This window comes from Dendropsophus ebraccatus, chromosome 14 (assembly GCF_027789765.1).
Source record: "Dendropsophus ebraccatus isolate aDenEbr1 chromosome 14, aDenEbr1.pat, whole genome shotgun sequence".
Classification (NCBI taxonomy): Eukaryota; Metazoa; Chordata; class Amphibia; order Anura; family Hylidae; genus Dendropsophus; species Dendropsophus ebraccatus.
Genome location: NC_091467.1, coordinates 56,008,641 through 56,025,947, shown reverse-complemented (window position 1 = coordinate 56,025,947; position 17,307 = coordinate 56,008,641). Strand labels below are relative to the sequence as shown.

Below are 17,307 nucleotides of genomic sequence, written 5' to 3'. Positions count from 1 at the left end.
AAGTTTGGGCGCAATTTCTCAGCCAATCAACATGAATGAGACTCCTTGGTACACTGTGCGATGACGTGGGACCCATACATGTCGATAGCAGCGATTGGTTGGCCAGATCAGATGACCTGGGCATATAAAAATCTGGGCCGGTAGTGCTCGCCTCACATGCATGCTGGAAGAGATTAGGGACAGAGCTGCTGATTGTCAGGGAGATCGTTAGGGAGGGAATTAGCGTTCCTGTAGGCAGAGATACTAGAGAAAGAACCCAACAGCCCTTTTAAGGGCTTAAAATCTTTATTTTTTGTGGAGTACTCCTGATTGCTGGCTGGGACTTGCAGTGCAGCTACCACAATCTTAGCTGCACACTGTGGGGGTCGACTGCTGGCAGAAACAGTGTTAGGAAGAGAATTAGCGTTCCTGTAGGCAGGCATACTAGAGAAAGAACACAACAGCCCTTTTAAGGGCTTAAACTCTTTATTTCTTTTGGAGGACTCCAGACTGCTGGCTAGGACTTGCATTGCAGCTACCACGATTTTAGCAGCACACTGTGGTGATCGACTACTGGCTGGTGCTGCTGCTGTTGTACATTGTATTACAGTGATTTGTAGTACAGCTGCATAGAACCTCAGTGCTCATTGTCCTGTGTAAATGCTGCTTTACATCATAAAGCACCACTTACACACAGACTATACAACTACCTCCAAAAACTAGTGTGACCAGTTTCTTTTGTCATCTGCAGCCAGTCTGCAGGGTTGCTTCCTTTTTAAGTGCAGCCATTTTTATTAAAAAAAAAAAATTAAATTCAGTGATCAGAACAAAAGCGGTGGGGAGAAGTGGTGAGTGACCTGATACAGGTAAAATTACCCCAACTGCTAAAGCAGTCAGGGGGTGTCATGCCCCAGTCCTGGTCAGTCTAGTAAATTTAAAAGACAAGTTATTAAGGGGGGGAGCAGTCAGCTTGTTAGGCACTGGCAGAGGAACACTCTCCAAGGCCTTTAACCCTCAAAGTGACCTTCAGGCCTTTGACCTTGGTCGCATGTGCCTTGCCCATCTTGGTCTGGGTCAGCACTATTTTCTTGAGGTTGACCACCAGGCTATTGCCCAGAATTTGGCATAATAGTGCGATTAGCCAGCCCCAGGGGCATCCATACATGCTGCCCCTGCTGTTTCCTGTCCATTTCCATGGTGTTTCCATCATTTTCTGAGGTTGACAGGTTCTCACACAACCTTCCCTGGGCCGAGCTTGGGTCCCCTGCAAAAATGCTCGAGTCTCCCTTTGACTTCAATGGGGTTTGTTACATGAAACGAGCACCCAAGCATCAGGAAATATTCGACTCGAGTATCGAGCACCTAAGCATTTTAGTATTCGCTCATCACAACTTAAGGCGCAGGAGTGTTTGTTTAGGGTAAACTCCCGGCGGGTCAGCTTTTACGGTGGTGTGGTAACTGAGTGGGTCTAGGGTCACTTGGGCACTTGTCAGGGTAGCCTGGAGTGGTAAAGGACTCACCCCAGACAGTCTTGGCACCTCACCAGAAGTCAAAAGAGAATTAACCCAAGTGTAGTGAAGTGTGTGCGGGTGCAGAGGAGACAAGCCAGAGTGTGGTGTTTCCGAAAAATAGAACAGTTCGATAAAAGTAACTATAGTGCATTACAAAGAATACTGACAGCAAAAATAAAGTCCAGTGCAATACAATTGTTATAGTGCGATAACTCAGGTACTTACAGTTGAGGTAGGGATCAGGTGCTTGTAGTAAGAAGGTGCTTTGCGATAGAGAGTAGAGGAGAGGAGTTGCCAGAGAGGCTCTGCCCAAGGTAGAAGTGTACTCTGCCAGAAAAATAGAGGTGTAGAAGAAGAAATAGAGAATACTCGTACTCATGGATGACTTCTAGTCTTAATTGCCTTATGCCCCCTAGTTGCGAGCTACCCGTCCCAGGTGGCTAATACAAGCCCCAGGCCTTGTTCTCTGGGTTGAGCAGACTCCCAAGCCTTCCCAGTTGTCCTGCGCTGCGCAGTGGAATATGTAGACTTTTCCTTGTACTTTTGTTTCACTGGGGTCAGTTCCTATTACTGCTGAAGGTAACTGCCCTGCACGGTTTAGAAAGGTTCAAGGAGTAGGCAAGGTGATCCCTGTTAGGCTTCTCAACCTTTGTGAAGGCTTAGCACTGCATAGCGGTTCTAGTACTCAGAGGAATACTGTAACTTTCTAGTAGTGTCACTGTTAGAGTCCTACTCTAACACACTAACTGGACTGAACCGACTCCACCCACCAGGAACTAGGTCCTAACCTCAGGGATCTAACTAACCCTGGCTGCAATTGGTGGGCTGTGCGTGTGCAGAGAAGAGAATGAAAGAGATAGGTTAAAGAAAGGAGGGAATGCACCTGCACCTGTGGGTGGACAAAAGGCAACACGCGACATACAATAGTTAACCCCTGGAAGACTTCAGCTGTGCAAAAGACAGGTTACACAAAACACAATAGTGACACCTAGTGGTAAAACACGCTAAGTACAGCGGACGCCTTATTCCGCTTGTGTGAGCCCGAGAGAGTTAGCTTATTCAGGTGCAACAAAGCTTAGGGGCCCGTACCGGGTCATTACAAACATAGAAACTTTATTAATGCCAATCTCATTTCTAGGTCAAAAAGAGGGACATGTAAAGGGCCAAACAGGGACAGGGTGATGTGGGTTAAAAGCAGGGACTGTCCCTCCAGAAGAGGGACACTTGGGAGGTATGCTTTTAGAATTCCATGTACAGTAGGTGACACAGATAAGGCTTACAAGTGCTTCAGGGAAGGCATACTGTATAATATTAAGGCTGGGCCTAAGAACTAGATTCTAAATATTATCAGTGATGTTTCATAACTAAATCCTTTCTTACGTCTAAAGTCACATGGTGGATACACCGGGATTTCTTGGCAGTACTTTCAGATCAAAAAAGATTAGATGATACAATAAATGAATCAGTTTCAATCCATTTTAATTGTAAATAAAGTGTGTGCCTGTTATCTGTTCTGTTCACTGTGTTTTTACTTTGCAGTATGAAGAAACGGTCGTACAAAAATGAAAGCCATGTTTAGGTGTTCTGCACGGAAATTCCAGTACAGTACAGAAAGTATAGTAATATTTGGGACATCTGTAGTGTCCCACCACAGGAGGTTCCCTAAGTTCTTATACCACCCAGGTAAAGTAACTTTCTCAAGTGTCACACCAAGTGATTTCAGCTGCAATCTCTACTGCAGCCATTAGATGTCTCACTCCCCCTGTGCACAGCTGCAGTCTATGTGGTAAGGTTTAGCTATGTTCAATGTATTAACTTAAAAGGAGAAGTCCGGCGTTTTCTAAAAGCAGACAGCCTACAAAGGGAGGGGCGAAATTGATTTCACGTAACAACTTACCTCTCCCCGTGCCGGCAGTGAGCAGTTGGAGTGGCCTTGGGACCCCCACCATACTCTGAGATCTCTAGGGTGTCCATGTCACAACCTAGCTGATGCACTGGCCGCTCAGCCAGTCAGTGACTGGGAAGGGCCGCCGCTCCAGTCACCAATTGGCTGAGCAGCCAGTCTATCAATCGGGACAGGCATTTTTCATAGAGATGTGATGACATCACGAAGATGACTTTCGGCGGGAGTCCTGTGGCCAGAGTTCATGCTGCAGTAACTATCCCAGCCTGGCTTAGGCCAGAGCCCTTGACAGGGACAACACCACTTTCTGTACACTGAGACAGACAGCCAGTGTGCAGTGCTGAACCCTAGAGGGGGGGTAACCAGACATGAGGACCATCCTTGTCTACACCAAGGATCTTTCAGTCAGGACAGTCATCCCCAAAGGAAAGGAAGAGGGACTGATCCCCAGTAAAGCAAAAATGCATTAAGCCGACGTACTTTACTGACACATGCTCATCCACTCGTGGATAGTCTTCAGTGAGAGCTAGGACTCGTACTACCTCACAGGGCGGTCTCTGACATTGTGTAAGCAGAAGGTGGTCAGATATCAATGCTATACCTAAACATGAGTACGAGAAGTTCTTTAAGAAACTATTTTCTACACACATCCCGGCAGAGTATTGTTACTAATTAGACAAGGGCTCCTACCCAGCCCCTATACTACCCTCGTACACAAGTCTGCACCACTTCTTCTTCAACTCAAGTCTATCCTAAAGCTCTTTCTCAGGTATTGTGGAGTATTTTTGCACTAACACTTGTAACCAGTATTTTTTTACCCTATATTTTGTATTTTGTAAAGTTAAAGCACTGTCAGGACTCTGTCATCAATTACGTCGCACCATGCACCTGCATCTCACACCAGTTCTACCAAGGTCCGGTACCCGTGCGTCCGGGGGTCGGTACTATCACTCCTGGCCACAGTGACACAGGCATATGGAGACCTATGCACTACCGAGGGGCTTCCTCTCCCACCATATGGTAATCTATGCAGATATAAGAGACCAGGTAGTACAGACTGGTGGTTGAGCTGGGATTCAGCAGAAAGGGAGAGAGGCAGGGAATTGGTTGGCAAGTTCTTTATTTTCTCACATCCTTTTTTTTCTGTTTTTTCATTTGAATTGCCAAACAACCCAATAAAAGAAACCCAGCCCCGAAACATGTAAAAACATAGCAGATTACTTCTATTATATAAACCCTCTCTACCATGTACCCAGCTGCAGGATCCAGAAGACTGAGGCCACGTCTTTGCCAGTCTCCTCCTTCATGTGCCAGCTTAGAAACTAATTTGCTATTCAGCACCCACAAAACAAAGATCCCAGCGATCCGCCTTCTTCCCTAACAAAATGTTTAATGGCACCAGACACATTTAACCGTTTCCTTACGGGATTGAAGACACACTCTAAAATCGCAATACCACCTATATTTTGTAGACTGTCCATTGTTATATATGACAGTATTAGTATAGTTGGTGTGTATTGTAATTTATGAAACTGTTAAAGGGAGAGTAAACAACAACTTGATTTCGGTGGCAAATTAAGAATGAGGGAACAGACATAGACCTGACACAAACCTTTGTGGCCATTTGCCATTAAAAAGAAATATATTGTATAAATAATATATGTTCTGAAGTACTCCTTTTAATTATGAACTTACTTTGCCTTGTGTTTATAAAGATACTTGGAGGCAAAATATTGCCCATAATCCTTCAGTTTTTGTATTCCCTTAAAGAATAATACTGCCCAGAATGTCAATTTGGAATAAATCCAGGAGGTTTTTTCTCATAAATTCTCCACCTTATTGCTAGATTCCATTGAGAAGATGACACCGGTGGATGGCTTATGGGAAGCACTATCAAGCCTCCAGTTCACACACCTTCTTTCGGTTAATCTCTATCGGTTTCTTGCTCCTTTTACAGGCAATGTACATTTTTTCATCGTACGGATTTTCATTAATATAGCCCCTAATATAGGCGGTCTTGGCATTTCTGGGGCCCCAAGCGAAGTTATGTCTGGGGCCCCCCCTCGACACGAGTTCCAAAACAATTGACCGCTGTGTGTTGCCCCCAGTAGTATATACCCCTTGTGCGCTACCGCCAGTAATATATACTCCTTGTGTGCTGCCCCCAATAGTATATACCCCTTGTGTCCTGCCCCCAGTAGTATATACCCCTTGTTTGCTTCCCCCAGTAGTATATAGACCCCTGTGTGTTCCCCCAGTTATATATAGCCCCCTATGTGCTCCCCCAGAAGTATATAGACCTCCTGTGTGCTGCCCCAGTTGTATATAGACCCCCTGTGTGCTGCCCCCAATGGTGTATATACCCCCTGTGTGCTCCCCCACTAGTATATAGGTCCCCTGTGTGCTCCCTCAGGGGTATTTATCCCCCCTGTGTGCTCCCTCAGGGGTATTTAGCCCCCCTGTGTGCTCCCCCACTTGGATATAGACCTCCTGTGTGCTCCCCCACTTGGATATAGACCCCTGTGTGCTCCTCCAGTAGTATATAAACCCCCTGTGTGGTTCCCCCAGTAGTATAGACCCCCTGTGTGCCCCACCAGTATTATATAGACCCCTTGTGTGCTGCCCCAATTGTATACAGACCCCTGTGTGCTCCCCCAGTTATATATAGACCCCCTGTATGTTCCCCCAGTAGTATATAGACCCCCTGTGTGCCCCATCAGTAGTATATAGACCCCTGTGTGCTCCCCCAGTAGTATATAGCCCCCCTGTGTGCTATATCCCCCACACTTGGATATAGACCTCCTGTGTGCTCTCCAAGTTGTATATACACCCCATTCTGCTGCCCCAAGTAGTATATAGACCCCCTGTGGGTTGCCCCCAGTAGTATATAGACCCCGCTGTGAAGCCCCAGTAGTCTATAGCCCCCCTCTGTGCTCCCCCTGTTATATAGCCCCCCTGTGTGCTCCCCCCATTTATATAGACCCCCGATGTGCGCTCCCCCAGTTAAACAGACCCCTGTGTGCTCCCCCTCCCATATAGTATATAACACAATAAAACAAACACTTATACTCACCTGGGTCCGGGCGTCTCCTCTTCTCTTCACTCTTGTGGCCGCAGGAAGGGTTTTCCTTGCGATCACAAGAGATCGCACTCCCCTTGTGCTGGCACCAATGCTCCAGTGATGTCACTGGAGCGCCGGCACCACAAGGACAAAGCTGCCACTTGTGACCGCAGGGAAAACCCTTCCTGCGGCCACAAGAGTGACTGACAGGAAGGGAGCCAATGTCTCCCGCCCTGTCAGTGCTGCTGCATGTAACTATGAGCGCTCATTACGAGTGCTCATAGTTACAGTTCAGATGGCAGCAGCGAGAGGAGCAGCGGCCCTGTCCAGCGGTCTTGAGCACAAGAGCGGGGCGTGGGGGCCCCCTGGATGTTGGGGGCCCCAAGCGATCGCTTGGGATGCTTGGTGCCAAAGACCGCCACTGCAGATGCCACATTACCACCCAATACCAGCGAGCCAGATATTCACTGTAAAAGCGAATACAATAAATGATCCAATGCTAGCAATGATGGCAGAGGTCTGACTACATTTTTGGAAATTTGTCCATAAAAAATGGGGATGACAATGATCGAATAGGATACCCACTACAGCCCCCTCTTTTAGTAGGTTACATGGTCTTTTATGCAGCCCTGGTTCAAAAGTCCAATGTAAAAACTTATTGCCAAGTCAGGTTGCCAGAGGGCCACCACGGTAGCGTGTTGTATGTAAATACAGCAGGTCTACAAATATGCTGGGAGTTGTTCATAAGGAAGAATGGCGCTAAATATAATTTCGATGAGCTCAGTGATCTAATGCAGGATGAAGCCAGGCCTAGCTGGAACAGGGCTGATGGCTCTCTCAATGGACTCTATTTGTATTTATAGCGCGTGTAGTATACAGGACTACAGAATGTACTAGGTACAAGACCACAGCCATCCCCTGTAATCTTTCCGGTCATCTAATATAATAGTGCACTGCTAACGGACACAATACCTGCCTTTACAGCTGGCAACTCACAAAGGTCAACCGGGGAGCTTAACCGCGGGCACCCAAAGTTATTGTGCAGGTGGCAGAAGGCTAGTCCAATCCCACTGAAAAGCTACTATTACATACATTTCTGACAAAGTTACTGCTGGTTAAAATAGAAAGGTGTCTGCAAAGCCCCTCTCCACCATAGAACACACCTACAATGAACATGTAAGCATCAGAACTGGACCGTGGAGCAATGGAGGGAGGTGACCTGCTCTGATCAATCTCGCTTTCCCTTACACCATATGGACAGCTGGGTGCATGTGCATCACTTACCTAGGGAAGTACTATGCTAGCTGGAGCAGTGGGATGCGCTGGGCATTGTTCTACTAGGAACCTTGGGTCCTGGCGTTCGTATAGATATTCACACCCTGTCAGCCTTTGGACAGCCACAGGACACCTTCAGAAGTTCAATGGAGTCCATGCCTCCATGGGTCAGAGCTGTTTCTGTCTCTTTTTGCGCACTCTTAAAGGGGTTGTCCGGATATCAAAAATAATATTCTAAACAATCCCCCTTCCCAATACCTCCCTATGTCTAATATACATGTATAACCTATCTTGCACCCTTTCCTTGTTTTTTTCCTATTCTTATCCACTCTGGACATATAAAATCCTCTACTCTGGGTCCACTCTGACCACGCTCAGCTCCCTCTTCCCCCCTCCCTTTGTATTCACAAGACATGTGATCTCCTCTCTGGGGGCTAGGTTAGCTGTCTATTGACATCAAGAGACAGCATCTGCATCATCTCCATGCACCTGTGTATCATGTGTCCCTGAGCCTAGGTTTCTGTAATATGAAAAGTTATAGATCTATCTCTGCTTTCTGTCAGTGAATGCAGGGATATGTACAGTGAATGCAGGGATATGTACCTGTCTTTGTGTCACAGCTCTGTATATTTTGAGTGTTATGGATGTTCTTAGAGTGTAGATGCATTGGTCAGCTCTGCTACATCAGCAGGTAGTATGGAATACATACAGGGGTGATGTAATGCAAAATCAGTGAAAAAAACAGTCCTGTGTTTACTGTGCAATAGTAATGACAGCAGGGGGCAGGAAAGAAAGTTAAGGGGTAGAGTACACAAATGGACCAATCAGGGAGATGCATGATGGGAAATGTAGTTTCCTATCTTGGTTATAGATCGGCTTTTAGAAAAACTTCTAACTCAGAAATGGCAGCACCTAGAAAGACTGGGGACGGCTCAAAATACTCAGAGGAACTTGGTGAGTAAGAACAGCTAGCATTTAATTTTTTTGCTCTTAGGTGGATAACCACTTTAAATTGCATATGCTTTTGCAGCTACTGCCTGGCATCAAGCACAGCTTAGCTGTAAGCACTATATACTGTAAGTGCTCAACGTGTTCTTTTCTCTATTATACAGTGCACACATTTTTAATACTCTCTGACCAGTACACTATGCAGGGACCGGATAAAACCCATGTTTATATATGGTCCCATTTAGAAATTGTTGATTTTTAGAGATTACCTGGTAATATTCATAAATATCTGGACACAATGTTTGCTGGATATCCACAGAAAACATGTCTAGAAGACAGAAAAAGGTATTTTTAGGGCATATAAACATGTATACAGATTCAGGAGAAATTATGTTTTAAATTGAAATTAAATAGAATATTACTATTCATAGGGGACAATGTACAGGGCTTTTAGCATCATTAAAGGGGTAGTGCGGTGCTAAACATTTATTCACTAAATAACACACATTACAATGTTATACAACTTTGTGATGTGTGTTATGTATGTGAATGGCCCCCTTCCCCATGTTCCCCCCCCACCCACCCACGCTAAACCCGGAAGTGTTCGTGTCGACCCCCGTCCGCCATCTTGTGACAATGACGTCGCCTTCGGGAGGCCAGCCGAACTGCTCAATCCGTTCCTCATGCTGGCCCCCCTATGCCGCGCCACCAGCTGCTCAGCCGCGATTGGTCGATGTCATGGTCACAAAATGGCAGATGGGGGTCGACACGAACACTTCCGGGTCTAGTATGGGTGGGGGAAACACGGGGAAGGGGGCCATTCACATACATAACACACATTACAAAGTTGTATAACTTTGTAATGTGTGTTATTTTGTGAATAAATGTTTAGCGCCGCACTACCCCTTTAACATTTATTGCACATCCATAGTGCAAATTATACTGCTGCTGCATTCAAATGGGAGCTTCAAGAATCAGTCTTAAGACTGTGCTGGATCCCAGTGCTCAGACGCTTCATAAATTTACACTTATCCTCCATCCTGGCGATAGGGAATAAGGCTGTGTTCACACTGAGCATTTTTGTAAATTTTCAACATGATTTCTTTTGTTTTGATAGTTAAAGTCAATAACATAGGCATTCATCAACCCAAACAAAAAATGCATGCTAAGAAGTCAACAAAAACATAGTGTGAACACAGTGTAAGCGCCAGTGCTCATGGACACATTCTGTCCCCATATGCAACACTACTCTCTATGAGCCAGGGATAACGTGAGTGGGGTGAAGCCTGGAAGCCTTAAAAACACAGAAAGGCTATGTTCACACACTTTTGAAATTGAGTGGAGGGCCGTCATTTAACGGCAAATAATGTCCGTTATTTCAAAACAATGGTGGTTGTTTTAAAATAACAGCCATTATTTGCCGTTAAATGACAGCAAATGAGGTCCAGTCAATTTTAGCACTGTGTGAACATAGCCTTTGTGTTGTCAATCCCCTCCTGGTTTTGGTTAAAAAATACTATGTGAACATAGCCTTTAACTGCATTTAAAGAAGGGATGTGTTGAAAACAATGCAGCTATTAGCCGTGTGAACGGGTCCTGTGTGTTACTTGTGGCAAAACCTGTTTAATTATCACCTGTTTTACTCAGTGTGAATGGGCCTTTAAGGAGTAGGCAATTTTTGAGCTTAAGGTTTAGACACATTTTTAGGCTTTGTCATGTCATTCCAGATTGTAAAACTTTTTTTCATAAATAATCTGCATTGGGCTTCATTTCTGGGTGGACATATATTTTAGTTTAGTGTATGCCTATATTAGTATTAATTTTTATTAATATAATTTGGGGGGGGGAACAAGAAGAAAAAAAAATAAAAAAAAAAAATATATATATATATATATATATATATATATATATATATATATATATATATATATATATATATATATATATATATATATATGATTACAAGCTGTTCAATGGGGATCCAACTCCTACCTATCCCAAAAGCGAGCAGCCGAGTCTCTCTTTGGATCAGAGCATGGGTCTCCAAACTGCGTCCCTCCAGCTGTTGCAAAACTACAACTCCCATCATGCCTGGACAACTAAAGCTTTGGATTTGGCATGATGGGAAATGTAGTTTTGCAACAGCTGGAGGGCCGCAGTTTGGAGACCCATGGATTAGAGCAGTGATTTTCAACCTTTTTTGAGCCGCGGCACACTTTTTATACTTAAAAAATCCCGGGGCACACCACCAACCAAAATGGCACAAAATGACACTAAAACAGTACATATTATACATATAGTTAATAATATAGATTCTAAATGTATTTATACTCAGTGTGAAACCTGGGCCTGTTTTCTTCTCCCCCTGTGCCTCTCTCCTGTGATTCTCTCCACCATACTTCTCCCCCCTGCTTCTCTCCACCATACTTCTCCCCCTGCTTCTCCCCCATGCTTCTCTCCACCATACTTCTCCCCCCTGCTTCTCTCCTATACTTCTCTCCACCATACTTCTCCCCCCTACTTCTCTCCTGTGCTTTTCTCCACCATACTTCTCCCCCCTGCTTCTCTCCACCATACTTCTCCCCCTGCTTCTCTCCACCATACTTTTCCCCCCTGCTTCTCTCCTATACTTCTCTCCACCATACTTCTCCCCCCTGCTTCTCTCCTGTGCTTCTCTCCACCATACTTCCCCCCCCTGCTTCTCTCCTGTGCTTTTCTCCACCATACTTCTCCCCCCTGCTTCTCTCCTGTGCTTCTCTCCACCATACTTCCCCCCCCTGCTTCTCTCCTGTGCTTTTCTCCACCATACTTCTCCCCCCTGCTTCTCTCCTGTGCTTCTCTCCACCATACTTCTCCCCCCTGCTTCTCTCCACCATACTTCTCCCCCCGCTTCTCTCCCCCATGCTTCTCTTCACCAAACTTCTCTCCCCCCCCCCCCCCCGCTTCTCTCCGCTTTCTCTCCCCCATCCCCATGTTTCTCCCCCCCCCCTGCTTCTCTTCCCTGTTTCTCCCCCATCCCCATGTTTCTCTCCCCCATGCTTCTCTCCCTGTCTCTCCCCCATGCTTCTCTCCCCCATCCCCAGGTTTCTCTCCCCCATTGTTTTCTCCTGTTTCTCTCCCCCATCCCCATGTTTCTCTCCCCCCTTCCTCCTCACCTCCTCCAAGATGGTTGCCGCTGCTGTCCGCCTCACCTACTGGCCGCCCGTAGGGCCCGGATGTGCTCCTCCAATCAGCGGAGACCGGGAGCGTGGTGTGATGCGGTGGGCCGTAGCGCACACGTTGATTGGATGCGTGCAGTGCACCACGCTCCCGGTCTTCGCTGATTGGATAGGAGGAGCATGTCCGGGCGCTACAGGCGGCCAGTAGGGGAGGCGAACAGCAGCAGTGGGGCGATCTGCGAGCCAGATGTGGCCATCAAAAGAGCCCCATCTGGCTCACAAGAGCGGGGTAGACGACATCCGGACTCCAAGGACAGCGCACACCACAGCAGCACCACACTCAGGGGCCCGCTGGGCCCCGAAAGTGACGTGCTAAAAACTAATAATGTGGGCCCACATTATAATCCGCCACTGATCGCTGCGCATTGCCGGGGAACAAAACACAGGGGCACCATAGTTTGGGGAACTTTCCCTGCGGCACACCCGACCATGTGTCGCGGCACACTGGTTGAAAATCACTGGATTAGAGTGTCAGGACGCACCTGCCCCACATGCCACTCCACTCAGGACCAAACTTGTAGAGGAGGAATTGCAACAGCATCAGTGATTATAAAGAGTGTTGATTCACACATCAGGGTACACAGGAGCAGCATTTTGACCCTTAGGTTATTATCAAGCATGATAAAGCATGATCCACGTCACGACTCAAAATGGCAGCAGGGAACATACAGCGGGTTGTGACGAGAGCAAAAATGAATGGACTACATTCATTTTGGTAAGGCCATGGCATTGTGGATTACTTTATATTAAGTTATATTAAACTTTGGGTTTAGGGGAGAACTATGGAAGAAAAAAAATGGCCGGACTTCTCCTTTACGTAAAAAGCCCTATCCAAAGCAGAAACACAGGAGTATATATGTGAGCTCACCTGTACAATGATAAAGATGGCCTGAATTATAGGCTGTATGATTTTCATGGGTGTTATGCAGGCTATGTGTTCAGCTCCATATGCAATTTTGACAGACGCCATAACTAGTGTACCGATTCCAAAAACAACGATTCCTCCTGAAAAGATAATGTTAGGTGATGAGCAACCTGAGAGACAGCAGACCAAAAAGATGCGTTTAAAGGGAATCTGTCACTAGGTTTATGTTGCCTTAAATAAAGACAGAATAAACTAGTGACAGAAATTCGGATCAGTGTATTACTGACATCATTTTGTTCAACTGTTCTCCTAATATGAAGGAGAATAGGACTCACCCCTCCCCCCGCCCTCCAGCTGTTGACTGTCTATATACAACATGGATAGATAACTGCCAATCAGCAGCTGGTGGGCGGAGTTTTCTGCTTCTCATGAATATCCAGGACTACTGGGCTCATGCACATAATGGAGGGGACTACTTATTGTCCATGTTATTTAGGAGGATATTTCTGTGTGATGCATCATTCTGTTCAGCTTTTCTGACATTAGTTTATGCTACCTTTAGATAGGACAGCATAAACCTGTTGACAGAGTCTCTTTAAATAAAGACAGTTTGCAAGCTGTTACTGTTGTCATCTGGAGTTATTGCCAAGTCTTGCGTTCCTGCTAGTGACTATGTACACGTGTATCTTTGCCAGCCCTGCTCAGAACTATTGGGCCTAAGGCCTATCTTCTCCACCCAAAAAACTGAGCCTGACTTCCTCTTGGGACAGTGTGCTTACATACACTCACACCTGGGTGCCAACCACACAAATGCCCAGGAGGTATGACTTCTGCCTGCTTCAACCAAGCCTCCCAACAACACTGCGCTCCGTTCCAACTTTCCATCTAAGCTGCCATTAGCAAAAGATTCTTTGTGCATGTACATGTGTGTGATAAATGTGCATGCATGTAGTGTGCACGTGAGCTTGTATACGTGTACGAGTACATTCATTGCACAAGTTCCAGGATCGCTAGTTGGCTTTTGTACACTAGTACAACCACTCATTGTCTACAACTGATGACTTATGAAGCACTTAGAGGTTTTGACTGCTATGTATGCTATGCAGCATTATAGAGACAGATATATACCACTGCCTGATAACATTGGCCATACTGGCTCATCAAGTAATGGTGACCACAGGGCAAGATGACAATCTAGTTATCCTCTCCTCCCTGAATAAGTGGATCAGCAGCTGGGAGGGGTGGGAAGAACTAGACAGTGGTCAATATACTATAGTGAGTAGGTTGCATCTCACGTGAAACAGTTATGGGGTTAGAACAGGACACTACTTTTTCTCAAGTTGGTGGAACGGCTGTGGTATCATCAACATTTGATTACCACTGGGTAAAAAAGTTGGATGCAGCCATAGGCCATAGGGTGTTATCTATGTTTTCCAGGACTCCCTAGGAACGCACCCAACTTCTTCAGCCACCAGTAAAGCACACTCGGCTTGGAACTTGAGGCTCACTCATCTCTGCTGTTAAGAAGTTTTCAAAACATACACAAAAACAGCAAAAATAAATCTGTATCCATAAAGGGTGCAACCCCTCTTTCTCTCCCCACCACCCTTTAAACTGTTGTGCGGAGTACCTCTCTCTATGTATGCACTGTAAAGTAGCTTGTGAAGTTTATTTGGAAAAGCAATCAAGGTATTACATATGACGTTTCGGCCATAAGGACCTTCATCAGATTCAGATTGCTGTAGCTGTAGTGTAGATCATTAAAGGAAGTGTTGTGGTGGATGCCTGTGCCTTGCCCTATGACACACATACAGCCGACATAGCGCTTCCTTTAATGATCTACACTACAGCAATCTGAATCTGATGAAGGTCCTTATGGCCGAAACGTCATACCTAATGTAATACTTTTATTACTTTTATTACTTTGATTTTACAAGCTACTTTGAACTGTTGTGCGGAGTACCTCTCTCTATGTTAGGGTGGGTTCATACTAAGACATGTCACTTCTTTCGTCGGATAGCAGAATACGTCGGCCCATAGAATGGTGTCTATGGAGGCGGCGGAAAGGCGTGCGGCCGTGCACACGGACATACTGTGGAATTCCGCGGAGTTTATCCGCGAGAATTCCCCAGTATGAACCCACCCTTAGTGTGGACACCTTTTCTCTTGCACCCATAGAACGTGCCCATCTTGAGTGGATCCATTCTGTTATTTACAGTGCATACATAGTAACCTGTCAAACATTACTCATGAATACAATCAATTCCTAAGTAAGAGTTCGCTGTAGTCATTCAGCACTCCTATTAGCCAGGGGGCACCAATTTCACTTTTGGTATAACCACTGGGAGATTTTCCGGGTGTGATGTGAACCCTGCCCAAAACATCGGAAAGCAGCTGGTGTTTGTTTCACTGAATATTCCATTTTAAATCAAGACTATTTGATCGTCCTTTTATTTATTCTACATACATGGGAGCCAATAAAACCAAATCCAAAACCTGCCAGCACATATTAGGCTGTGTTATTTATTATTTTCTACTAGCAGTAAAGAATCTGGGCTTACATGCTGAAGTTTACGGCTCTTGGCCGTGAATGAGAGCTCAAACGTTCCCGCGTATTGTCAGACACTGCTGGAATCACCCTATTACCAGTCTAGACCTGTGTCTTGTCTGCAAACTCTAGGACGCCTGAGCAATCATTCTCTTATGTAACCATGCCCAGTAACTTAGCTCCTGTACCTTCCCTGAATGTCTACTGTTTTCTTTATTTATGACATGCTTATATATTACATAGGCTGGATTTTTCCAGAAACATTCCCGCTCTGGAGTCGGATATTATAGTTCATATTGCAGCTGCGTTGGTATACATGGGGCAGCTCATTGACAAGTTTTATCCTTTGTGACTCTACTGTTGATACAACGTAAATTTTTTCCATTAATTACTGATTTGCAACAACGGCCGTGATTAATAGAAATTTATGTTGCACTGCAGTAATGGGATTCCGGCCAGAGTGTATACACATGGTATGCACTCCGGCCGGGATCCCTAGCAGCCGCAGCAAAAACTGACATTTAAGTTTTGTGTGGCCGCTATTCATTGAATAGCAGCCGCACAGAACTGTCAGTTCACACAATGGAAAGTGCGGCTCCATTGTGTACTATGGTGAATTGGGATGCAGGCACACACGGATGCTCCTGCATCCGAATTCAGCACAAATAAAGTTCATCCGTCCGGTACTGCAGTAACGGCCGGGATGATCTTCACGGACACCGGCCGTTCTTTGACACAGCCAGTATCTTACAGTGTGTGAACCCGGCCTTAGAGTATATACATAGTAGTATAATTAGTAGAAATAAGCCAACCTCAAGCAAGCTCAGGTTCATCTGAACCAAATTGTACAGAATCTGATTTTTGATGGCTGACGTTGGATCCAGCTGTAAGGCTGCCTAGAAGCTGTATCCATATTTTCCTGGACTCCCTAGGGCTGCCTCCAACGGTAATCCAATTCTGCAAACTCGATTTGCTCATATCTAATATGTACACAAAATAAACCAAATCGAAAAACCAAGCCAAATAACAGTATGTAATGAATGAAAATGATCCCACCAACTCACTGACCTCTCATCCATATTGGTCCCGCCTGGCAGTCCTTATACAGAATGGCATTTTTATACTTCCAAGTGAAGAACATTTGAAAAAACATCCACATAATGCAGATCACCATCATGATGGAAAGGAAGATGAGAAAGTCAAATTCGTAGATATCAACATCTTCGATGAACACGCAAGTTGCCAAAGCACCACTGAAAAGTAAGACGTTGGAGCCCAGAAGACCAGACATAAGCCGTCCACCTTTTTTCCAGTGATCCCTCGGCCTCAGTTGTGGACTAGGTTGGTTGTCTTCTAACTGGTCACTTAAGGTGTGCAGGTCTAGCTTCATTTCCATTGTGCAGGTATATGCTGAGTCTCAGTATCCAATCTATAATCCAGACCCCCAATGACTTCTTTCAGTGCCTTTCTCTTGGGTTGCCCTACATTCTCTTATGGCTCCACGAGTCCTCGAATATGTGATGACTTTGCTGTCAGTCTCTCCATTTATATGTTCTATTCACTCAAATAAACACGGACTGTTTCATTAAGCAGAAGAGTGACTGATTGTTTATATACATTCGGGAGGAGTCACCTGTGATCTAAGGTCATAGGAGGAGAAACCAAAAAAACATAGGAGGAGAAAGACCTGTCCAAATAGAGCTCCTGAATGTATGTCGAGCTGCCAAGCCACGGTGCTGGAGGTGAAGGTGTGGTAAGCAGATGTAGCAATGTATTTAGGAGATATATGTTCTCTGCTGAGGTAGCGCTGGATATGGTGGTCAGACCTTGGCATCACATTTCTATTCTGAAATAAAAGAACACATTGACATTTATTGATCTGCGGAGTGTGGCAGTGTATTCTTTGGATGGATTTTGACATCTGTGTAATGCTAGTTAACGTTTAGCAAGTATTACTATGTGGAATTTCACAAGGTGTTTTACGCAGCATGAGCGACTA

General features: G+C 45.4%; 1 protein-coding gene across 1 annotated transcript in view; it reads right to left on the bottom strand.

Annotated features, from left to right (window-relative positions):
• LOC138772132 (proton channel OTOP2-like) overlaps positions 1–17,093 on the bottom strand; it is a 28,156-nt gene extending 11,063 nt beyond the window's left edge. Inside the window, exons 1-3 of the mRNA XM_069952301.1 lie at positions 16,377–17,093; positions 12,764–12,900; positions 8,947–9,005 (exon numbers count right to left, since the gene is read on the bottom strand). Of these exons, the coding sequence (XP_069808402.1) occupies positions 8,947–9,005; positions 12,764–12,900; positions 16,377–16,704 (524 nt within the window). The 5' untranslated portion in view covers positions 16,705–17,093. The remainder of the gene's footprint in view (positions 1–8,946; positions 9,006–12,763; positions 12,901–16,376) is intronic.
• Between the last annotated feature and the right edge of the window lie 214 nt (positions 17,094–17,307).